Consider the following 25,297-nt stretch of genomic DNA (forward strand, 5'->3'; position numbering starts at 1 on the left):
CCTCCTCCTCCTCCTCTTCTTTTTAATCTCAACAGTCTTCTATCAATTAGATCTCTCACATGTGAGACCCTGCTTCTGATCCTGGCACTGTGCAGACTGAAACTGTGCTCTGGTCTCCTCTCTCATAAAAACATACATATGAATAAATATATTTCCACCACACTTGTCTTTGGGAGGGGAAGGGAGTGGGCGCCTTGGATACCCATTCATTTTCTTTTTTAAGATGAATTAATTAATTTATTTATTACTAATATTCAACTTTGAGTCAGGATGGTGTGGGGGGACCTGAGACTCTGGGGGCCAAAGCCATGGAAGCTGTTTTGCATAAGTATGATGCCGCCTCCCCCGCCCTGCTTGTTCATTTCCTCCTTCCTATTTCCCAGCTGGCTGTTCGAAGGGCTGGGTCGGGACAAAGCTGAAGAGCTGCTACAGCTGCCAGACACCAAGATGGGCTCCTTCATGATCCGAGAGAGTGAGACCAAGAAAGGTGAGTGTGTCCAGTTCACCTCCCTGGGCTCAGGGCCCACAAGCCTGTCTTGCTCCCCACTGATTCATCACCCTGCTGGTTTTTCCTCCGCCCACGCGGCACACAAACTGATCCCACATGGTGAATCCCCCCCCGGCCCACACCACCAGTGAGGCCTGGTCACCACCTGGGAATCAGAATCAGAGCGGGAGGACTTGACAGGACACTGCCATGACCCAGACCCAGATCAGGCCACACAGAATGCTTCTGGAAAACATCTCATGGAGACCAGGAGGAGGCGCATCTGGTTAAGCACTCACATTGCCTTGTACAGTACAAGGCCCCAGGTTCAAGCCCCGGCTCCCTGCCTGCATGCAGGGGGAAAGCTTCCCCAGTGGTGAAGCAGGGCTGGTCTATTTCCCTCTCCCTACTCCCCCTCCCTTCTCAGTTTCTCTCAGTCCCTAGCCAATAATAAATAAATAAAATGTAAAAGGTTAAAAAAGGGAAGAAAAGGTCCCATCAACTGAGAACAGAAGGGAAGACCAGGCTTAGGCAACAACACGGGGGGCAGAAAGCATGGACTGTGAACTTGGCTGGGTCAGCGCTTGACAGCTCTGTGGGCTGGTGGGGTCATTTATTTCCACAAACTTATTTTTTCTCATCGGTGTGATGGAGAGAAAACCCCTGCCTTGCAAGGTCGTGATGAGACTCAGATGTGATGTTTACAGTGTCCTTGCTATAAGGAGACGCTCGATCTGTGGTCTCTGCAGTGAAGCGAGGAGCCCTGAAGAAGTCAGGGCCTGCAAATGCATCCTCTTACATATGTGCCCTCATCTTAGGCAAGAGCTTCCTTACATTTCAGTCGTGAAGAATCCAGTGAAAATAAAATAGCTGGACTCTTTGTCATCGTTCAGAGCAAGTCTTGAATTCCAGTTGAGGCTGTGGGAATTAATAAGTCAGTGCCTCTCTCTTTTTTAAAATTTTATTTTATTTATTTTAATACATATTTTTATTCCTGGATAGACACAGAGAGAAATCAAAAGGGGAGAGGGGCTAGAGATAAGGAAGAGAGACAGAGAGACACCCACAGCCCTGCTTCACCATTCGTAAAGCTTTCCCCCTGCAGGTGGGGACTGGGGGCTTGAACTTGAGTCCTTGTGCATTGGAGTGTGTATGCTATAACGTGGGCAGGTACACCACAACCAGGTGCACCACTGACTGGCCCCTGTCAGTTCCTCTCTCTAAATCTTGGTTCCTTTTGCTAGAGTGTGGGATTAAAAAAAAAAAAAAAGTTTAACACCAAGACACAGTAGGCTTTGAAAATCACCAGAACAGAATGTTGAACAGCCAGAGCTTTCCCAGACTGAGAATACAGACTGAGTTTCAAAATCGAGATCATGCTTTGACTTTTTGCGTAGCCACTGTGCTCTCTCCCCAGCCCCTGGGTTTAAGCTTTCAGTGCCACACAGGGGCATCATGCACAGTACACCGGAGGTGCACTGGACTCTCTCTCCTTCTCTTCCTCTATGCCTCTATCTGAATTTAAAGGGGAAAAAAAAAAAAATCAAGTCTGCCAGTAGTAGCCGAATTGCATAAGTATGAGGCCCTGGTGAAGGGGAAAAAAAACCCAACCACCACCACCACTACAAAACCCAGAATCTGCTGTGAGGTCAAAGGGAAGCTTACACTTCCTGCATTTGTCCCAGGGGGCCCCCTGAGACAGGAGAGCCAGATTCAGACAGAACCTCTGAGGTGGCCTGACGGAGAGGGGGGAAGATCCCAGCTTGAGATACCAAAGCTTATCTAAAAACAGAGGCATCCTCAGGCAGATCAGCAGCCAGATGCAGGCTCCGCTTTCTGGGGTATGCAAAGTGCTGTTCATTTTCCACTAGCTACCCTTGACCTACTCGCCCAACTTCCAGTCCCCACTGACATTACCGGAAGACACAGGCTGGGCTGACTGAGAAGGCAGGTCTGGGACAAACCTAGCTGGGCGCTTCAGAATGTCCTCAGAGAGGCCTTCGCAGAGTGAGCCTCAGCCCCCAGGCTGCCCGTTTCTAAGCTCTGTACCTCTGGTCACATCCCAGCTTCCCTTTATCGATCTGTAACGTTCCAATCTAACATGTTTAAAGACTCTTCCTCTGAAGTCTTTCTGAGAATCAATGAATATATTTTAATTATTATTATGATTATTATTGGAAATAGTTTAGTCCTTCACCTAGTGCACACTGCAAATAGTTCCTTCCCTTCTCACCATTTCCTGAATGTTTTCATTTCTGGAATAACACACACACACACACACACACACACACACACACACACACACAACCTGTATCCCCCCCAAAAAGACAAGCGGAAGGACCTTTCAACATGACTCAAGTCTAATTCTCTCATATTCCACTTGGGAGAAACTGAGGTTAAGAGTAGCAAAGACACTTGACCAATTATGGACTCCTACTACACCATATTGAGCTGTTACTCTCATCAAAGAACAACAATGGATTTTACATATTTCTTAGGGCTATCTAGACAACAACCTTAACAGGCACATCCCCCCCACCCACCCCCCAAAAAAAAACTCTGAGGAAATCCATGTAAGTTAGAGAGATGTCAACATCAGGAAATTGGCATAGAACCACCATCCCACCTCCTTCCCCAGTGTGTGGTGTGGTTACACTGATGGGGCGGGAAGGACTCAGGAGTGATCACACGTCCTAGATCTCTAGGATGTAACCTGGCTGTAATGATTTCACTTGGTCTAAGGACCTACAAGTGGCTGGAAGGGCTTTCCCAAATGGCAGCCTTACAAAGACTAGGTCTGCGGACTTAAAAATATGTACCACCAAGATGTAGATGCCACCATGATGCCAACTTGACATCCCTGGGCAGATGACCCCACCAATGTGTCCTGAAACTCCCCCTCCCCAGAACTCTGCCCCACTAGGGAAAGAGAGAGACAGGCTGGGGGTGTGGATTCACCTGCCAATGCCCATGTCCAGTGAAAAAGTAATTACAGAAGCCAGACCTTCTACCTTCTGCACCCCATAATGACTCTGGGTCCATACTCCCAGAGGGATAAAGAATAGGAAAGCTTCCAATGGAGGGGATGGGACACAGAACTCTGGTGGTGGGAATTGTGTGGAACTATACCCCCTTTTACCCCACAATCTGTTGATCACTATTAAGTCACTAATACAAAAAAAAGTACCTCAACATGTCTGGGCTATTAAAATGACATGTTCCTGCGTTCTCTAAGACAGTTAGCTGTATCTCAGAAAATGAGTTCTGGAAGCTGCTGCTGCTGCTGCAAACACAAGAGGCATGTCATCATCACTGGAGGAGAGAATTACAACGATCTGTCCTCCTTGTCTGTGGAGGCAGCGGACTCCGTAGCTGGCTACCCCTGATTGGGGCCGCCGGTGTGGACTGACTGCTTCTCCCTTCCTGCAGGCTACTACTCCCTCTCTGTGAGACATCGGCAGGTGAAGCACTACCGCATCTTCCGCCTGCCCAACAACTGGTACTATATCTCCCCAAGGCTCACTTTCCAGTGCTTGGAGGACCTAGTAAATCACTACTCAGGTAAGCCACGCTCTCCGGGGCGCGTCACGCTAACCCTCTCTGCCCTGAAGGCCTTCAACCTGGGCTCCTCAGGTCACCAACACTGGTAGGCGGATTCTACTACTCCCTACCCACCCTGCCATCTAATTAAAAGTATTTATGGGAGTCGGGCGATAGCGCAGAGGGTTAAGCGCAGGTGGCGCAAAGCACAAGGACCGGTATAAGGATCCCGGTTTGAGCCCCCGGCTCCCCACCTGCAGGGGAGTCGCTTCACAAGCGGTGAAGCAGGTCTGCAGGTGTCTGTCTTTCTCTCCCCCTCTCTGTCTTCCCCTCCTCTCTCCGTTTCTCTCTGTCCTATCCAATAACGACGACAATAACAACTACAACAATAAAACAAGGGCAACAAAAGTGAATAAATAAATATTAAAAATTCTAAAAAAAGATATTTATTTTGGGTAGAGACAAAGAGAAATTGAGTGGGAAGAGGGAGTGTGTCTGTGTCTGTTTCTCTGTGTGTGTGTGTGTGTGTGTGAGAGAGAGAGAGAGAGAGAGAGAGAGAGGGAGAGAGACACCAACCTGCAGCAATGCTTTACCACTTGCAAAGCTTCCTCCTGCAGATAGGAACTGGGAGCTTGAACCTGGGTCCTTGAGCAGTGTAATGAGGGCTCCTGAGAGGAGCATCACGGCCCAACCCCTCCCGCCCCGCCACCTTAATATGCTCTCCTCTTGTTAAGTCACAGGTTCACAGAGGCTGTCTTTAAATACTGCCTAAGTAAACTATGGCTCAGCTCAGCTCCTCTCACTCTCTCTACTCTCTACATCTGTAAATGAAACCACCTTGGAGCCCCCCTCTCCCAGTCAAGACTCCCAGCAAACAGTCTGCACTTCCTGGAGTGGATCCTACATGGGAAGGCCTCTGGGGATTTGACTTGAATTCACCCATTTCCTTTTCTCTGCCTGTTAGAATCCTCACCAGCCTTCAAGGCAAACAGGAAGCCACCATCACTGTCTGATGCCAGCTGCTCCTGGCCTTAGAACTCTGGAGATTATGCCTTGCCATCTCCAATAAATAAATACAGAGCAGGGATTGTGTATTTATTCCTAAGCCTACTCTGGGCTCTGGCATATCCTCTAAAGGTAGTGGTAGCAGTGGGGTATAGCTGGAGAGGAAGGTCTAAAGCCAGCAGTGGAAATCTGACCGCAACGTGCATATTACATGACAGAGAACGTTTAGTTACTTTTACCAACACCTGCCTGTAATCTCATCCACTTTTACTGGAGGGGAAACTGAGGCCTTGGTAGGGGCCACCTCTAGCCCAAGTCCATGGAGTCCGGATCTGAGCTCAGGTCTGTGTCTCTCCTTTTCACAGATCAGCTGTGAGCCCCCAGGCCTTGTAGTAAAAGGTCTGAGAGCCGGGACAAGAACTGGAGCTCACATCCGTGAATGCCTAACTTTCTTCTCCGTGTAATGATCCTGCCTATGGGTATTTGCGAATCCAGGGACCGAGTGCATAGGTGGTGCTGAGGGGGCAGGCCTGTGAGTCTGAGGAAGACCTACTAAGTGTGAGTGGCTGTGCCTCAGTCAGGAAAGTTCCTCCTTCCTCCTCCTCCTCCCCTGCTCTATTGAAGGTTGCAAGAAAGAAGTTGCTTTTACTTTGCTTCTTTCTTCCCCCTGCTGGAACCAGAGCATCCAGACTTTGTGCCCCTGGGGCTTGGGACTGGCACTATGAATCCACTGCTCCTGGTGGCCATTCTTCTCCCATTTTATTGGACAAGACAGAGAGAAATTGAGAGAGGAGGGAGAGATAGAGACAGAAAAAGAGAGACACCTGCACAGCTGCTTTGCTGCTTGTGAAACCACCACCCCACCACCCCCACAAGTGAGGAGCTGGAGGACTCAAACGTGGATCCCTGAGTGGTTCCTTGCTCTTAACCAGGTGCACCACTGCCCAGGCCCCTGTCTTAGAATTTTTTGGGGTGCGGAATCCTAAAGGATATTACAAGGAGAAAGGAGGGATTCATAGGGTCTGCGTGATCACACTTGGCCTGTAGAAAGCACAGGTGGCAAAGTCTGCTGCCCGCTATTTGAGAAGCAGACTCACACTGAGGCCAGGCCTCCAAGGACCTTGCCCAGAGATCTCCCCTACGGGGGCTTCAGCTCCCGCTTCAGAGAAGATGATGAGAACAATCCATGCAGCAGATGATGATCAAGATGATTTAAGAAGCTCATGTGCGTCACAGTCTGGCATGAAAGACGATGTGAGAGAAATGATAACAAAAATGACCTCAGTGACACTAGCCAAAACCCAGCAGCTTAGCTAAAAATGAAAGAGGAAGGGAGTCCTGGAAACAGTTTTTGACTGAATGTGAGTAAAGGCGGGTTGTGGTATTTGGCTCTTAATAGCAATCATCTGAGAGGTGTGGAGACCAGCAGTTTTGCATGCAAACATGAGGGAGATGCTGTCCCAGCAATGGTTTCATAGACTGGGTGGTCCACAGGCCAGGTGGTGGTACACCTGGTTAAGTGCATGTGTTACCATGCACAAGGACTGGGTTCAAGCCCCCAGTCCCCACCTGCAGGGGGAAAGCTTTGTGAGCGGTGAAGCAGGGCTGCAGGCGTCTCTCTCCCTGTCTATCTCCCCCTCCCCTCTTGATTTCTAACTTTCTCTATGCAATAAATAAATAAAGATTAAAAAAAAAAAAGAGGGAGTCGGGCTGTAGCACAGCGGGTTAAATGCACATGGTTCGAATCGCAAGGACCACCGTAAGGATCCTGGTTCAAGCCCCCGGCTCCCCACCTGCAGGGGAGTCGCTTCACAGGTGGTGAAGCAGGTCTGCAGGTGTCTGTCTTTCTCTGCCCCTCTCTGTCTTCCCCTCCTCTCTCCATTTCTCTCTGTCCTATCCAACAACGACGACATCAACAACAAAAATAATAACTACAATGATAAAACAACAAGGGCAACAAAAGGATAAATAAATAATGATAAACAAAATAAATAAATAAACAAAAGAGAAGGAAGAAATCGTGACTATTCCTATGAACGACGGGGCACAGCATGTAGTGCATTCATTAGGGTATCTGAGAAACAGAAAGGGGGGGGAGTCAGTCACAAATGAGTATTAACTATGGCCAGGAAAATAAAGTCATGGAAAATGGGATGCTGGAACCAAGAGTTATGGGTTGTAAGGATGGGAGAGGAATGAGCATTCTACACAGGTCTGTAGACAGGGATGAGCACGTCCAGAAACTAGAGGCAGTGCAGGGTTTCCCTCTTCTCAACTCAGAAGTAATGAGTGATTGTATGTATTTGTTTGTTTATTTGTTTGTTTGTTTGGAGCAAGTAAGTGCTTGATCTGGAGTTAGTGAAATCTGTTCTAAAAAGTACAGAATGAAGGGTAGGGATCTGGGGAGGCAGCATCATGGTTCTGCAAAGGACTTTCAGGCCTGAGGCTCTGAGTCTCCAGGTTCAGCCCCCAGCAGTACATTTAGTCAGAGCTGAGCAGTGGTTAAAATAAATCAGTAAATCAATATATAAATACATAAAACATGGGGTGGGGGTGGAGAGAGCTTAATGGTTCTGCAAAAGACTTCCGTGCCTGAGGCTCCAGTTCAGCCTCTTAACCCTCCACCCCAGTCCACATAAGCCAGAGTTGAGCAGTGCTCTGGCAAAAAGAAAGAAAGAAAAGAAAAGAAAGGAAGGAAGATAGAAAGAAAGAGAGAGAGAGAAAGAAAGAGAATAAAATAAAATACTAAAAACACAAAGATTGTGACAGCTTTGAGTTGAAACTGTTGGCATTGAGATCCAATGTATCAAGTCAGCTCTGTTTCCCTGCTTATAAATGTTCTGTTTCCTTTCCACCAAAATGTCTTTTCACTCTAAGAAGAAAGGAAGGACTTTTACAAAATTTCCCTGGGATGCACAGCCAACTCCTTTAAGCCTCTGCATCTGACTTGTTCTCTCTACTCATAACCTGTGAGGCCCTTTCAATTTCCAACACATGACAGGTAATTATTTCAGACTCACTTCCAATTAAAGTTTCCTCAGACCTCATAGTCCAGTCTCCCATTGCGTCATGCAGGGCCTGTGTGAGTTCCCAGCCACAGACAGACAGCATGCCACAAGACAAGGCATGGCTGGCTGTCACGCACTGATAGCCTGGGTTTGCTTCAGCTCCCATTTCCCTTTATTCTTTAGACCCTGAGAGAGCTCCCCAAATGAGAAAGGAGGTGGAGACCTCAGAAGTGTAATGTACTGAGACCTGGTAATGGACTAGTTGGGGTCTAATACCACTCAGTCTCACTGCCTCATCATCTCCCAATCTTGGCCTTTAATACCTCCCTCAGAGACAAGATATACACTGGGGTCTTCAACTTGGATAAGACCACCCAGAATATCTTCAGCCACCAGAATCAAGTCTTTCTCAAAAAAAAAAAAAGAAAAAGAAGAAGAAGAAGAAGAAGAAGAAGAAGAAGAGGAGGAGGAGGAGGAGGAGGAGGAGGAGGAGGAGGAGGAGGAGGAGGAGGAGGAGGAGGAAGAAGAAGAAGAAGAAGAAGAAGAAGAAGAAGAAGAAGAAGAAGAAGAAGAAGAAGAAGAAGAAGAAGAAGAAGAAGAAGAAGAAGAAGAAGAAGAACCTTGGCTAGGAGGAGGCTTACAAGAGACAGAAGTTCTGTCTTAATTCCCTAGAACCCTGCCCCACTAGGGAAAGAGAGAGGCAGACTGGGAGTATGGACCGACCAGTCAACGCCCATGTTCAGCGGGGAAGCAATTACAGAAGCCAGACCTTCTACCTTCTGCATCCCACAGTGACCCTGGGTCCATGCTCCCAGAGGGATAGAGAATGGGAAAGCTATCAGGGGAGGGGGTGGGATACGGAGATTGGGTGGTGGGAATTGTGTGGAGTTGTAAGCCTCTTATGCTATGGTTTTGTTAATGTCTCCTTTCTTAAATAATAAAAAAAAGAAGGTGGGGACCTTGGAAATCCAGCAGTTTTATTCTGTCTGATGGAAAATAACAAATGGGCTGCTTTCTTTGCGTCCCCTTTGCATGTCAGTGTCAAAGGGAAGGGAGACTCTTCATCATGTTTTTATCCACCTACTTTCTTTTGCCTTTACTTGATTTTCTCCCTTTTTTTCCCGATTTTTTTAATCCTATTATTTCTGAACGGTGTTTTCCCCTTTATTGGGGAGACTAATGGTTTATAGTAGATCATAAAATACAATGGCCGATACATGTGTAACATTTCTCAGCTTTTCCCATAGCGTTCTAACCTTCCCCACCCAGGTCCTCCTCTGCCATCATGTTCCAGAACCCGAGCCCTCCCCCACCCCAGAGTCCTTGACTGACTGGTGCGGCACAGCAAGCCCAGTCCAAGTTCTGCTTTGTGTCTTCATTCTGTCTGAACTGCCATCACTTAGGCCTCTCCCTTTCTCCCTCCCCTTCTCTGTTCCATTCCTTCTCCCTCCCTGCTTTCTTTCATTCTTCCTCTTCCCTTCCCTTCTTCCCACAGTGCAGCCTGCACACTAGAAGCACAGTTCTGTGTACCTCAGAGGACGCGGTGCCCTGTGCAGCCTCCCTGACGCACAGAAGCTGATGAGGGGGTGACACATCTTAGTGCTAGGCCATCGCCTCTGGGGGCAGAACCTCACGTGGGCGCTGTGCCACTACACATTTACTCATTGTTGCCTCTGAAACCAAAGCTCAGAAGAGTTCTAGCTTAGACCTCTAATCATGGGCAAAGCCACAATTCAAATCTGATGGCTCAGCTGGCAGAGTACAGGACTTGCGTGCTGGAGGCACCTGGTTTGATCCTGGCTGTCACATGTACTGATAATGGTGCTCTGGCTCCTCTCTCTCTCTCTCTCTCTCTTTCTCTCTCTCTCTCTTTTACCCTCTCCCTCTTCCTCTCAAGTGAAATTCTCTCAATTTCATATGGAATCTCTAAAAATAAACTCTGATCCCGAATGTCTGCTTTTTTTCTTTTTTTTTAATTGTTGTTGTTGGATAGGACAGAGAGAAATGGAGAGATGAGGGGAAGACAAGAGAGGGGGAGAGACAAAGAGATACCTGCAGACCTGCTTCACCGCTTGTGAAGCAACTCCCCTGCAGGTGGGGAGCCGGGGGCTCAAACCAGGACCCTTGGGGCTTGAACCGGGATCCTTATGCTGGGGTCCTTGCACTTTGCGCCACCTGCACTTAACCCGCTGCGCTGCTGCCCGACTCCCAAGGGTGTCTGCTTTTTCTACTTGTGCCAACTTCAGTGCATGACAAACTCAGGACTTGTCAACACTGCATCAGCAACTAGGAGTATCATTACTTTGACCCAGGCCAGGCCCCTTCACATCTTGGTCTCAATTTCCCCAGGGGACCAGCCAGGGAGCACGTGGCAGTCCCTCAGATGCTGCACCCCAGGCAGGCTGTACACCCACCTGGAGTTACTGAGCACCTGTCTGTTCCCTTCCTCAGAAGTGGCTGACGGCCTCTGCTGTGTGCTGACCACGCCCTGCCTCACTCAGAGCACCAGCACCCCAGCAGTGAGGGCCCCGGACTCGCCCGTCACCTTACGCCAGAAGACCTTCGACTGGAAGCGTGTGTCCAGGTGGGTGCGTGCGTGCGTGTGCCTGTGTGTGCGTGCATGTGCGTGTGCACGTGTGTGCGTATGTGTGTGTGCATGCATGTGTATTGTTGGGCATTACGCCAGCTCCCCCCTGCTCCATGCTGCATTGCTTGATGCTGTGGTCTATTTACATAATCATTGTTTTGCCTGAGACCCGCCCTGCCTGCGTAATGCCCAACAGTGCATGTGTGTGCATGTGTGCATGTATGTGTGTGCATGTGTACGTATGCCTGTGCATGTGTGTATCTTCCCATGGAAGCTCCAGGCCAGTGTGGACCTGGCTTATGAACACCATGGCCAGTCAGAGCCCTCCCTGCTGAACACCATGGCCAGTCAGCCCGCCCTGCTGAAGCCTGAGGAGTAGGGATAGGCCCTCGGAATCCCGCTGGTCCCTTGGAGAGAGACAGAGCTATTGGGATCCAGTCTCCACCAAGACCTGCAGGGCCCCACTTCTGCAGCATTAACTGATTCTGCACTGGGGGTCAGCAAATGTTTCACTGATTCCCTACTACAAAGCTGTATTTTCTAGCTGAAAGCTAGCACCTTGTGTGCCTGACTCAGGCTCCAGCCCGGTCTCCACCGCACTAAAGGGAGTTTTGGTGCTGTGGTATCTTTCACTCTCCCTTTCTCTCCCTTTCTCTCTCTGCATCTTATCTAAAAAAATAACACTTTGCTAGTTGTGAGTAGCCTATATTTAACTATGTTGTACACAGAATACATTTATCACAATCTCAATACACTTGATAGTAACATCATAATTTAAAATAAATTGAATGAGGGAGTCGGGAGGTAGCGCAGCAGGTTAAGTGTACATGGTGCTAAGTGCAAGGACCGGCATAAGGATCCCAGTTTGAGCCCCCGGCTCCCCACCTGCAAGGGAGTCGCTTCACAAGCGGTGAAGCAGGGCTGCAGATGTCTGTCTTTCTCTCCCCCTCTCTGTCTTCCCCTCCTCTCTCCATTTCTCTCTGTCCTATCCAACAACAGTGACATCAATAACACTAATAACTACAATAAAACAACAAGGGCAAAAAAAGAGGAAATAAATAGATAAAAATAAATAAATAAATTGAATGAATCATTTTAACAGGTTATTAAACACATATACTCAAAATACACAACACCAGCAAAATCCTAAGGCGACTTCATTTCTGTTCAAATGAACAACAGTTCACTGATTTCTTTTGTTGCCTTCCCTACACCTATGTGTACATGCTGGGAGGAGTGCCGTATGTTGAGGAAGGGTAAAATGGAAAATTTTCTAAAAGATCAGAAATCAAAGATATATGGGAAAGGACTAAAACGGTCCTTCCTTCTAACTATGATTAACAAAATACTCATTATAATTTACAGTTGGAAATTCTAGTCATCCAAGGGTGGTTTAGAGAAGCTAAGTGATTTTTTTCAAGATGAAACAGCTACTTCTGTAAGAAGTAGAATTGGGAACAGTAAGTTAGAAAGAGAATAATCAGGTTCTTTTTGATTTTTAATTTCTCCCTTCATCTCTCATTCTCCCTCCCTTCCCCCGTCTTCCTCTGCCTTTCTTTCTTTCTTTCCCACTTACAGGTTGCAGGAGGACCTTCACCCAGAGGAAGCAGAGAACCCAATGGGTGTGGATGAGTCTCTCTTCAGCTACGGTCTCCGGGAAAGCATTGCCTCCTACCTGTCTCTAACCAGTGATGACAACACACCCTTCGACAGAAAGAAGAAAAGTATGTCCCTGATGTACAGCGGAAGCAAAAGGAAGGGCTCCTTCTTCTCATCCCCATCATATTTTGAAGACTAACCAACAAGAGATGCCTCAGGGCACAGCCAGCAGGAGCAAAGATTCAGATTGTCACCTGGGATCTTGGAAAAAGACTCAGGTGTTTCTGGTCTTTCGGGAAACCTCCCATCCCCCAGAAGCCAAAAGAAGTCATATGGAAACTTGAACTTGAGACTTCTCCACTCGCATCTCCACAAAGGGCAGTCCTTCCTGGTATCTGTTCAGTGCTGAGATGTCACACGGTGTTGACTCATGATGTGACTGACCAGTATTCTGAAGGGCCCCCACGGGTATGTGTGTGTGTATGTGTGTGTGTGTGTGTGTGTGTGTGTGTGTGTGTGTGTGTGTGCGCGCGCACGCGCGCGCCCTGCGCTTGTGCAAAGACACAGGAACTCTCTCACACAGGAAAATGAACCTGGAACAACTGTCAGAACCCATATCCAGGCTGTCCTACTCTGGGGTCCTCAGAGAGAACGCCTAGAGGGAAGAAGCCCTAGGAGATGAGCCAGGAGCTGAGTCATGGCTGGGCAGGCATCCTTGGAGATTGGTTCCCTGCACTGAAATGTGTCGGCCAGTACATAAAGGGACCTTCCATACGGTCTCTTCTCTTTCAGGGGAACTGCAGTGACACTAAACATTGACCTTGCTTAGAACCTCGGGCTCAGGAGATCCCTTTGGCATGCCCTTGCGAAGGTCACACATGCAAATGGTGGACGGACGGGTTCCCTCCTGAAATGGGCAAGGACTGCGGTGGTGAGAGGTGCTCATAGGATGACCGACCATGGTCCAAGCTTTCATATGTCCAGCCAGAGCTTGGCAGCACAGAAAGGGCTTCTTGGCATGCTGAGAGGCCCTTGCCTACACTGCCATGTCAGTTCTTCATCCATAATTGCCTGAGTAGGCACTGGACTTTTTTTTTTTTTGCCTCCAGGGTTGTCACTGGGGCTCAATGCCAGCACTATGAATCTACTGCTCCTGGCGGCCACTTTTTCTATTATGGTGGCCATTTTTTCTTTTTTATTGGACAGGACAGAGAGAAATTGAAAGGGGAGGGAGAGAGAGAGAGAGGGAAAGAGACGGAGAGGCACCTATAAACCTGCTTCACCACTTGTGAAGTGTCCCCCCTGCAGGTGGGGCATGGGGGCTTGAACCTGGATCTTTGCTCACATCCTTGTACTTCATACTATATGCTTAACCAGGTGCTCCATGCCTAGCCCCCGCGGATACTATTAAGTACAAGTAGGCACAAGAGGCTTCTCCCCACCCAAAAGAAGAACAATCAGGCCCTTGAACTGTAGACAGGGAAAGGTACATAATTGAATCATGTGAGAAAAGAAGTGATGGGGGAAGATAAACCAGCTTATATGATTTTGATGCAGTTGGGATCGAGTGAGTATGACACAGGGGCCTCACTTTCAGTGAGCCCAGCAAGGAATGGAAGTCAGCTGGGTTGAAGAAGTGAGAAAGGTTCAATTTGGGGGAGAAAAACAAAAATCAGTTACATAGTCGAAAGAATCAACTTATCCAGTGTTTTGTTCTAAGAAGGGTCTGACATCCATGTGACTGATATGCTAAGCGCGAGGGAAGATGGGAGTCAGCGTGGTTCGATTCTCTCTTCTGTATTTTGGGAGATGAAGGAGGAAACACAGCCAAGATTTGAAGAGCTCGAGTTGCTCTCCAGAGTGCTCTCTGTAGACCCCGTGAGCAGGGGTGCTACAGGTGGACCACGGCTCACTCTCCCCATGGCAGAGGGATCCTGGGGTAGGGGACTGTACGTGAGGTCACGAGTTACCGGGCAGGGAGAAGCCTGTGTGTTTCACCTCTGCATTCCATAGATCTGAGCTCATTCTAGCAGTGGCGTCTGTGTGTGCACGTACATGATTTTCTGGTCCCTGGTGTGTTTACACAAGAAGACATCTGTGGTTTCTTCAGCAGTTCCAATGGGACCAGCCAAGGTTTGAGATGTGAATGTAACACTGTAGGCATGAACTTCCACCCTCAGGCGGGGCGACCTTGGGGGCTCCAGATGTTTGTATAGCACCTCATGTATCGTGTTCTGTTGTAACTAATGTGGTCGGAACGTTTGGGGGAGTGCTTGGAGGGATTTCTCAGTGGGAAGCATTACGCTCTGCGAAATCATGTATTTATTCCTGATTGAAAGAAGCCTAATAAATATTTAACTCATGTGCAAGCTTCATGTGTGAGGAAACAGAGCAATGAGTTCAGAAGCTGGTCTGGCAGAGAAGGCTCAGGAGAACCAGTCACAAGGGCAGGAAGCCCAGTTCCTTCTGGGGCTGCACAAAGATTTTAAAATATTGGAGGGTGTCTTTATCATACATGAAGGGACCCACAGGATACCCAGAGAAAACATTTCCTATTCATGAAAGGTTTTCCCTACGGACCTGTACAAGTTGCTCTGGATACCCAAGCTCTTCTTTCTTTCAAGAATTGATACCTATAAATAATTTTGGACACCCAGTAGCTAGCAGACACCGATATACCCCTGGGCTTATAACAGTAAAACAAAAGGGAAGAGGTGGGGTCGGGCGGTGGCGCAGTGGTTAAGCACATGTGGCGCAAAGTGCAGGGACTGGCGTAGGGATCCCGGTTCGAGCCCCCGGCTCCCCACCTGCAGGGGAGTCACTTCAAAGGCAATGGAACAGGTCTGCAGGTGTCTTTCTCTCCCCCTCTCTGTCTTCCCCTCCTTTCTCCATTTCTCTCTGTCCTATCCAACAACGAACATCAACAATGGCAATAACAATAACCACAACAAGGCTACAACAACAAGGGCAACAAAAAGGGGAAAAAAAAGGCCTCCAGGAGTGGTGGATTCATGGTACAGGCACCGACCCCAGCAATAACCCTGGAGGAAAAAAAAAAAATGGAAGAGGTGTCTGAGATCACAGAGCTTGTCAACACAAACCTGCACCTCTCCATACACAGTGAATGTAACAGAAAATGGTACAAACTGCAAGACATTGTGGAATGTCAGTTAACCGGATGCTTAAGAAATGACTTCTAACGCAGAAGTATTTGAGCTGAGCAGCAAGCAGTCTTACAAAGATCTAGGAGAATGACTAGAGCTCATAGGGACCACTAGGAAATTCTTGCAGACAGATACTGGACTATAAACTGGACAGTCTGAAGGAAGACAATCCCGGCGGAAGCTGAGTAAGTGCGTGAGTGCGGGGGCAGGGATGTGAAGAGTGTCCGGAAGGGAAGGGCCAGGCCCTGCCAGGACCTGCATGGGAGCATCAGAAAGTTAGGGCTGTGCCAGGAGAGATGTGGAGCAACCAACAGAGAGATTAAATGGCGAGTGACAGTATCTCGTGTGTGTTTAAAAGATCACACTGATTTTTTTTTGCAAAAAAATTAATTTTTAATCCCACATTGAATTATCTACCTGACATAAGCTTAAACCAAATGAACACAGAGTAAGCAAGTCAAGAGATGACCAATTTCTCATACCAAAAAAAAAAGAAGGAGAAGGACAAAAAGAAAAACAATTGCATTCTGAGGCAAAATGAAATTTGAAGAGTGAAATAAATCATCTAGATGCAAAAGTGATGTTACGAAAGGAACAATGCACTATAATTTGTAATGATTGAGCCCTGATAATCTAGCAATATAGCTTCAAATTATAGAAGTAACTTTTTTTTTTGTCGTCTCTGAGACTTGGTGCCTGCACTACAAATCCACTGCTGCTGGAGGTTATTTTTTTCCTTTTGTTACCCTTGTTGCTTACCCTTACTGTTATTGTTGTTGTTGTTATTGCTGTTGGATAAAACAGAGAGAAATCAAGAGAAGAAAAGACAGAGGGGGAGAGAAAGTTAGACACCTGCAAACCTGCTTCACCACCTGTGAAGCGATCCCCCTGCAGGTGGGGAGCCGGGGGCTTGAGCCAGGATCCTTATGCCGATCCTTGCACCTCGCACCATGTGTGCTTAACCCGCTGCACGGCCACCCAGCCTCTTATATGAGTAACTGTTACATGGACACATGAATAAATTAGTGAACGTATTTGAAGATTTTAAAAACAACTCTTGGGAACTGATAGGTTAAGTAACATCAAGTGAATAGATAAAGAGATGATATTGATAGCACTACACAACTGTTGTTCCAACAAATAGAGAATACATTAGGTCACAGAAGAAGTTATAAAAAATTGCAATGAATATTTATATACTTTCCCCATATTTGGGAGCTACTCTCTTCCCTGATCCAGCTTTCTGATCTTTTTTCCAGCTATGACATCATCTCCCCAAACAATAACTAGGGTTCACCTGCATATCAGATATCATGCTCAAAAAAAAAAAAAAACTAGTATAGTCATAAACCCTTTGGAATATAACTAAAATAGGCCTACTAATTATCTACAAAACAGAGACCCCCAACTCTTCACCTGCACTAATCCAGCCTTTAGGTTCATGATTAGTCAACAATTTGTTTGGCTCTATATGTTAACTCTTTATTCAGCCACCAGGTTCCAGATGCTAACATGATGCCACCTGGACTTCCCTAGGCAGACAATCCCACCAATGTGTCCTGGATCCCCACTTCCCCACCCACTTCCCCAGAGCCCTGCCCCACTAGGGAAAGAGAGAGACAGACTGGGAGTATGGATTGACCTGCCAATGCCCATGTTCATCAGGGAAGCAATTATAGAAGCCAGACCTTCCACCTTCTGCACCCCACAATGACCCTGGGTCCATACTCCCAGAGGGATAAAGAATAGGAAAGCTATTAGGGGAGGGGAGGGGATACGGAGTTCTGGTGGTGAGAATTATGCGGAGTTGTACCCCTCTTATCCTATGGTTCTTGTCAGTGTTTCCTTTTTATAAATAAAAATATTTTTAAAAATTGCAAGGGATCAGCCTCTTTGCAGATAGTTCAAGGACCAGGTGGTGGCACACCAGGTATAGTGCACATATTAACATGCACAAGGACTTGGGTTCAAACTCCCCACCCCCACCTGCAGGGAGGGATGCTTCACGAGCAGTGAAGCAGGTCTGCAGGTGTCCTTCTCTCTCCCTTTCTGTATCCCCCTCCTCTCTCAATTTCTCTCTACCTTATCCAATAAAATAGAAAAAAAGAAAAGGAAAGAATGGCTGTCAGAAGTGATGAATTCGTAGAGCAGGCACCGAGCCCCAGCAATTATCCTGGTGGGGATAAAAAATAAAATATAAAAAGAATGTATGACTTCATCCATGAGGAATAGGAGGGTGATAAGACTAGGACCTTAACTTCACACTGTCTGAACTTAGGCCTGGACTCTTTCTCCTGCACAGGAAAACCCTGAAAATGTTCCAGGTTCCCAGGAAAGCAGCCTCAGAGAGAGAGAGAGAGAGAGAGAGAGAGCACAGAGGATTTCCTTTCAGGCTGTAACCCGTAGGCAGCAGCACCTCCTGCTCCTTAGCAGGTCCCTGCAACCCTCTGACACTTGGACTTGTGGCTTTTTAAGTTGAAGACTCAGTGGTCTGGGAGGTGGCACCGTGGATAAAGCATCGGACTCTCAACCATGAGGTCCTGAGTTCAATCCCTGATGTCTGGTTCTTTCTCTCTCTCCTATCTTTCTCATTAATAAACAAATAAAATTACATTTAAAAAAAAGTTGAAGACTTAATAAAGACTTCCTCATACAAAGACACCATGAAAAGCCTAGCTTTGTATTTGATATAATACAAAGAGAGTGATTTGAGAGTGATTTGTGGTTCCAAGTATGTTCAACAAAAGCCAGTGATGGTGACAGGCTATTTCTTGCCCAATATTTCAACAGTGTGAACTTTAAGATCTTCAGCAAGACTTCAGAGATGATCCAAGACTAGACTGTCAATTCACATTCTTTCCTCCAACATCAGCCGGTAAAGGCATTTCAGAGCTGCTAATATGTTGAAGTACTTTAGTTTTTCTTGATTGCAAATAATTTCACATGTAACCCAAGGATTGCTGGAAGCAGTTCTAATAGCTGCTTTTAAAGGATGAAAACAGATGGCAGGTTTATTTTTACATATACTTCCATTTGTTAAAACACTTTTTTTTTTTTGCTTTTATTCTTAAAACACCTAATTTCTTCAGAATTTCCAAAAAGAAAATTCTGCCTTCTGGGCCTACTGGGAGAGTTGATGTTGCTTCCTAGAAGGTTCCATCAAGAGCTTGGTTTTGAGGGCTGATGCAAACCCCTTAGGATTTGAGTTATACCCAAACTATTACACTCCACTCTTTTGTTTTTGTTGTTGTTTCTTTTGTTTTTTTTAAGTTATTTATTTATGTTTGATGTCATCATTGTTGGATAGGACAGAGAGAAATGGAGAGAGGAGGGGAAGACAGAGAGGGGGGAGAGAAAGACAGACACCTGCAGACCTGCTTCACAGCCTGTGAAGCGACTCCCCTGCATGCGGGGAGCGGGGGGCTCGAACCAGGATCCTTACACTGGTCCTTGCACTTGGTGCCACGTGCGCTTAACCCGCTGCGCGACCGCCCTACCCCCCATTCCACTCTTCTTAACCCAGTGGTGCAGATTCCAGATTCAACTGTAAGTTAGGAAGTTCTGTTTCCCATACTACATATTTAAAGTGGACTTGCAGCCACTAAGATGAACCTACTAGAGGAGGCAGACTGAAAAGATCCCAAAACAAAGGACAAGCAACACCAGAAAGGATCAAGAACATAGGGACTGGAGTAGCTTGTGTGTCTTGGGCACACTGCCCTTTTCAAGCTCACTAACTGCTAGGATGTTAACTATGGAACCCTGAACCAAGACAGTTGCTCAGGGCATTACAGAGAGCAGTGCACACGCTTCCCCCTACTCTGGTGTTTACAGCTTTGTGAGTGAGACAGATGTGGTAGTAGCAAGAAAGATTTACAGGTGAGAGAGCATGACGGACAGAGACTTACAAAGAGTATCTGGTTCGATGTGGAAGACTGGAAGGATTTCCTGAAGACTATGTAGCGAAATAAAACTGAAGAGAGAAGGAAAGTGTTGCATGAAGAAGGAACTGCCAGTACTAGGCAGAAATAGCACAGAATCCTTCAAGGAACATTGGGAGGCTCCTGGCTGCAGGAGAGACAGGAAGTAATAAGTTAGAGCTCCAGTGGCGCAATCACTGCCCGCCCGCGATTCTGACATGACAGGAAGTGATAAATGGCTCTGCTTCCTATCAGATTGGTGGCCAATGCTATCTAGCATAAGTTATACCCAAATGATAACATTCTTCTCTCTTTTTTAATTATTATTCTTTATTGTCTTTGTGTATTGGATAAAGACAGCCAGAAATTGAGAGGGTAGGAGGAAATAGAGAGGAAGACAGAAAGAGAGACACCTGTAACGCTGTTTTACCACTTGAAAAGCTTCCCCCCGCACCACCACCCCCCCACAGGTGGGGGCCGGGGTTCTGAACCAAGGTCCCTGTGCATCATAACATGTGTGCTCAACCAGGTGCACCATCACCCGGCCCCACATTCTACTTTTCTTACACCGATGTTTTAGTTTACAAGAGGGCTGTACAAAATGGTCGATGATTTTATGGCTTTAAAATTGTTAACAGGGGGGACAAGTGGTGGCGGACCAGTTTGAGAGCATGTGTTTCTGTGCCCAAGGACCCAGGAACAAGGCCTTTGTCCCTACCTGCAGTGGGGGTGCCTCACAAGTGCTGACGCAGGTCTGCAGGTGTCTCTCTTTCTCCCTCTCTATCTCCCCTTCCCCTCTCAATTTCTCTCTGTCCTATAAAACAATAAGAAAGGAAGAAGTACAAATTTTAAAAATTGTTAACAGGGGCTGGAAAATATAGCCCACTTGGGTAGTGCGCTGCTTTGCCGTGTGTACGGCCCAGGTTCAAGATCAGCCCCTATTACACTGAAGAAATGAAGGATAAGATACGCAGCAGGTTTGTGACATTAGCCTTGATGGCTCCTCATATTGCCTTAATTTGTATCACTTAACTGTATCTTCCGCCTCCAAGGCCCCTCCTCTTAAGTTCATCCTGCACCCTGCCCTAAGGATGTCTTCCTAAATGCTATTCCTCAGCAAGCTTTCCGCTTGTATGAATCCCTTTAAAGACACATGTGTCTTCAAGGAAGCACTACACCAAATAGCCAAAGTTGGAAACAGATCAAGTGTCCATCAGCAGATGAATGATAAACAAAAGATGGCACATTCCTACAGTGGGGTATTACGCAGCTTCAAAAAGGACTGAAATTCTGATACATGCTCCAACATGGGAAGCACCGTGGAGACATTGTGCTAAGTGCAATGAGTCAGACAGAAAAGGTCACATGTCCTATGAGTCTACTAATACAAGGCAGCTGGAAAACTCAGATTCATAGAGACAGAAAGAACGAGGCTACCAGGGGTTGAGAGGAGGGCAAGTAGAAGTTATTCTTTAATAAGTGTGAAATTTATTTATTTTTATTTATTGGAGGGATTCCTGGTTTACAGTCAACAGCAAAATGCAGTAGTTGGTGCTTGTGTAACATTTCTCAGTTTTCCACATAACATTCTTTTATTATTATTATCATTATCATTATTTATTGATTGGATAGAGACAGTCAGAAATCAAGAGGAAAGGGAGGGATAGAGAGGGTGAGAGACAGAGAAACACCTGCAGCCCTGCTTCACCACTAGTGAAGATTTCCCCCTGCAGGTGGGCACTGGGGGCTCGAACCCAGGTCCTTGCGCATTGTAACATGTGCGCTCAACCAGGTGCACCACCACCCGGCCCCCCTCCACATAACATTCTAACCCCCCACCCCACCTAGGTCCTCCTCCACCACCATGTTCCAGGACCTGAACCCTCCCTTCTGCCCCAGAGTCTTTTACTTTGGTGCAATACCCCAAACCCAGGCCAAGTTCTGCCTGTGTTTTCCCTCCTGTTCTTATTTCTCAACTTCTGTGTATGAGTGAGATCATCCTATATTCATCCTTCTCTTTCTGGCTGATCTCAGTATGATTCTTTCAAACTCCATCTAAGAGGAGGCGAAGAAGGTGAATTCACCCTTTAATTTATTATTTCTTAATAAGTGTCACTTCGTTCTTGAAATGACTAGTGGTGATGACTGACAGTGTTGTGAATGCACTTAATGCCTCTGAATTGCACACACAGATACAGTTAAAATGATAAACCAAACCGAACCAAACCCTTCAAGGACTCCCAGGCATTCAAGATAAAGGTCAAGGTCATCAGGGCAGCCCAGCTCCCGTATACCTCTCAGTTTGCAGACCACTGTCCACTGAGATCCTGACCTTCCACCAGAGAAGACCGGAAGAGCTCTGAAGAGCCAGGCTCTGCCATGGTGCCAGGACTCTGGCTACAGCTGAAAGCACTTGCAGCCTTGAGTCTTAGCTCAGACTTGGCCTCTCCAGAGGTCTCCTCTGCCATCTTTGCCCACCCCGTGCTTAATAAGGGCTTCTCTCTCAGCTCCTTTAAGGCTTTTAATATATATATACATACACACACAGACACACACACACACACACACACACATGCTTTGTGTTCCCACCCTCCAGAAAATTACAAGCTTTCTGAGAACTAGGCTGTGTATCATTTAGCATGGCATTTTCAGCACCTTGCACAGACTACACACAAAGGAGACGCTCAGTAAGATTAGAAGCGGGTTGCTGACACCCCAGTCACCAGCGATTATGCTATCATAAACGGATTATTTCTTCCATTCTTATTGTCATCATCAACATTGTGATACCATCATTACCATCACGGCCATCACTGTCACTGTCATCTTGGTCATTATCATTGTCGTCATGGCCATCACTGTCATTGTCACCATGGCCATCACTGTCATTGTCATCTCAGTCACTGTCATAGTCTTCTCGGTCATTATCATTGTCATCTCAGTCACTGTCATTGTCATCTTGGTCATTATCTACCTGCAACATCAGTCTACTCAGCAGAATCATGAGAGATGAGTTCTCATGTTGTTACTTTATTTTAGCTGCCTTCATTGACAGCGAGTGATTAAGCTAGCTAACCCGATGTTTCCATGCCCCTCACCTTGACATTCCTTTACTAATCACATGGGGAGGCTCTCACCCTCTTCCCTCTCCACACACATCTCAGGTAAGGGAACAGCAGTAAGACAGAAGTGACCAGTGAGACCCATGTATGTGTCTGTCACCCAGTGAAGCATGTTCTTCAGTGAAGTGAGACCAGAGCTGGTTCTCGGGGGAAACTGGGCATGACTTGTGGGAGAAATCACAATTTAAGGGAAGAGGCATGTTCAAAACCCAGAGAAGGTCAGGGAAGCAGCATCAGAAAGAGATGAGAGTTCTTCTGTTCTATTTCTCTCCTGTGTGCGTTGACAGGGGGAGTGCCAGCTGCAGTTCAGCATCAGTGTGGCTAATTGGTTCCCTTATCACTGATTCCCCGCACACACACACACGAAAGTTTCTGATCCTACATCCACCTGCTCTTGCTTGTCTATTAACAAAGGAAGCCACGGAGTGTTCAGATTACAAAACCTTAATAGGACAGGAATAGAAACACTTCCTAAGCATCTAGAATGGCTATTATCTGACACTCAAGTGAAGTAGCCAGACTGTCCGTAAGCCGGATGCATACTTAAGACAAACAACAGGGGAAACCAAGACGCAGAATCCAGCGGGTCTAGTCTGCAGCCTTACCACCTGCAATCGGCCCCACCTTGTCTGATCTAGACTAGCCAGGTCAGGCCTAGTTCGCACTTGGGTTGGAGAAACATGTTGGTCTAAAGACACAAAGGAGGAACACTGCCCAACAACATCTGGAGCCAAACTGAAGCCATAATGAGAGTTAGGGGACTCACCATAAGCACTGCTCTCTGGAAGAGTCTGGAGTTGGTGAGAAGGTGGATGCCGGCCGTGTCAGCTCCGCCACGGTCTGCTGCCACGCACACACGCCGAGGGTCCCCACCGAATGCTCCGATGTAGGTCTGCACCCAGGTCAAAACCGCCACCTGGTCCAGCAGACCCCAGTTGCCACTCAGCTCACCAGAACCTTTGGAAAGAGAAAAGCTAGAATGTAATGATCACAGTGCTGTCTGCCTGGACTCTTTACACAGGTCAGGACTGTTGTTTTCAAATGATGTGTGAAAGCACAGACGGGACACAGCGTTTACAATCAGACCCATCCAGGCATGTGTTCTAGCTACGGTTGTTTTAGATTTAATTTTATTTATTTGTTTGTGTGTTTATTATTGAATTTTATTTATTTACTTGTGTGTTTATTTTTGAATTTTATTTAATTATTTATTGGATAGAGACAGCCAGAAGTCGAGAAGGGAGGGGGTGAGAGAGTGGGAGAGACACACCTGCAGCACTGCTTCACCACTTGCAAAGCTTTCCCCCTGGCAGGTGGAGAACAGAGGCTTGAACCTGGGTCCTTGTGCACTGTAACATGTGCACTCAACCAGGTGCACCACACCTGGGCCCTATTTTATTTATTATTAGTGATTTAATATTGATTTGTAAAATGACAAGATAACAGGGGTATAACTCCACACCATTCCCACCACCAGAGCTCTGAATCCCCAATCCCTCCACTGGAAGCTACAGCTGTTCTCTTAAGGGTGCAGATATGGGTTAACTATTATTTCTACAACCACCTACCTATCTTTGTACAGATTTGCCCATGTTTTTCATTGTCCCATCTTCTCTTCCTTTCCAAGTCACATATACACCCGTGACTACACCCCACTGTCCCTCTCTTCTTCCTCGTCTCTCTCCGGTTCCTAGTGGAATGGGAGTTCAGAGCCCTCTGGTCATTTTCACTCTGCCATTTCTTCCCCTTTGGGAATATGAACTAAAATTCTCTATGGGGTGCAGAAGGTGGATAATCTGGCTTCTGTAATTGCTTCTCTGTTGGACATGGATGTTGGCAAGTGGATCCATACCCCCAGCCTGTTTCTTTCTTTCCCAGTGGGGCAGGGCTCTGGGGAGATGAGATTCTTGGACACATTGGTGAGACCGTCTGTCCAGAGACTGGTTATAGTCTTTGTTAGTTAAAAGATGTTGAGTATATCACTTGACCTTTCTGAGTCATGGCTTTTCCACTACAGAAGAAGGCAGTGAGGGAGTCGGGCGGTAGCACAGAGGGTTAAGCGCATGTGGTGCAAAGCACAAGGACCGGCATAAGGATCCCGGTTTGAGCCCCTGGCTCCCCACCTGCAGGGGAGTCGCTTCACAGGCAGTGAAGCAGGTCTGCAGGTGTCTACCTTTCTCTCCCCCTCTCTGTCTTCCCCTCCTCTCTCCATTTCTCTTAGTCCTATCCAACAATGACATCAATAACAACAACAATAATAATAATAACTATAACTATAAAAAACAAGGACAACAAAAGGGAATAAATAAATAATTTTTTTTTAAAAAAAAGATGATGAAGGCAGTTGCTATGGTGGCTGTTCTATTAGAGACTACGTGTGTTCAGACCATTGTTTCACTTGGCACATGGGGAGAGGAAATGAACTTCTTTCCCCACCTCTTCACTCGACCGTTAGTACCTCTTCTTGGCTCTTCCTCCCTGACAGGAGCTGGGGCTGACCAAGGCTCTGGATTTCCTCTCTTTCCTCTGCTTCTCTTTTGTGGCCTGCAATAGCATGCTATGAGGTGGGACTTTATTTTTCCTTTCTTTTTTTTCTTTCTAAAATTCAACAAATACTTATCAAAAGTTCAGAACACTTGCTTTTCATGTAGTGATAGGGAGTGAAGCCAAGCCTTTTTCATATGGGGTACCGTTAATCTGCCTCCTGGGTCCATATCTGGCCTGTAATTTTAGAGGGAAAATGGAGGGGGGATTCAGAGGGAGAGGAAAAGGGAGAGTGACAGAGGAATTGAAAGAGGAAGGGGAGATAAAGATGAAGAGAGCAAAATAGACACCTGAAGATCTGTTTCACTGCTTGTGAAGCAT

The 25,297-nt window shown here is 46.8% G+C and overlaps 2 protein-coding genes across 3 annotated transcripts in view; one reads left to right on the plus strand and one right to left on the minus strand.

Annotated features, from left to right (window-relative positions):
• Window positions 1-13,297, plus strand: part of SLA (Src like adaptor) — an 80,893-nt gene extending 67,596 nt beyond the window's left edge. The window contains exons 6-9 of one of the 2 annotated variants that reach the window (XM_016187589.2): window positions 384-487; window positions 3,917-4,048; window positions 10,492-10,624; window positions 12,206-13,297. In XM_016187589.2, coding sequence (XP_016043075.1) covers window positions 384-487; window positions 3,917-4,048; window positions 10,492-10,624; window positions 12,206-12,425 — 589 coding nt within the window. In that variant the 3' untranslated portion in view covers window positions 12,426-13,297. Of the gene's footprint in view, window positions 1-383; window positions 488-3,916; window positions 4,049-8,372; window positions 8,706-10,491; window positions 10,625-12,205 lie in introns of those variants that run through there. The other variant, XM_060201305.1, reaches the window with a different exon arrangement.
• TG (thyroglobulin) overlaps window positions 1-25,297 on the minus strand; it is a 302,611-nt gene that overhangs the window by 110,439 nt on the left and 166,875 nt on the right. The window contains exon 41 of the mRNA XM_060202376.1: window positions 23,199-23,389. Coding sequence (XP_060058359.1) covers window positions 23,199-23,389 — 191 coding nt within the window. The remainder of the gene's footprint in view (window positions 1-23,198; window positions 23,390-25,297) is intronic.

This window comes from Erinaceus europaeus, chromosome 1 (assembly GCF_950295315.1).
Source record: "Erinaceus europaeus chromosome 1, mEriEur2.1, whole genome shotgun sequence".
Lineage (NCBI taxonomy): Eukaryota > Metazoa > Chordata > Mammalia > Eulipotyphla > Erinaceidae > Erinaceus > Erinaceus europaeus.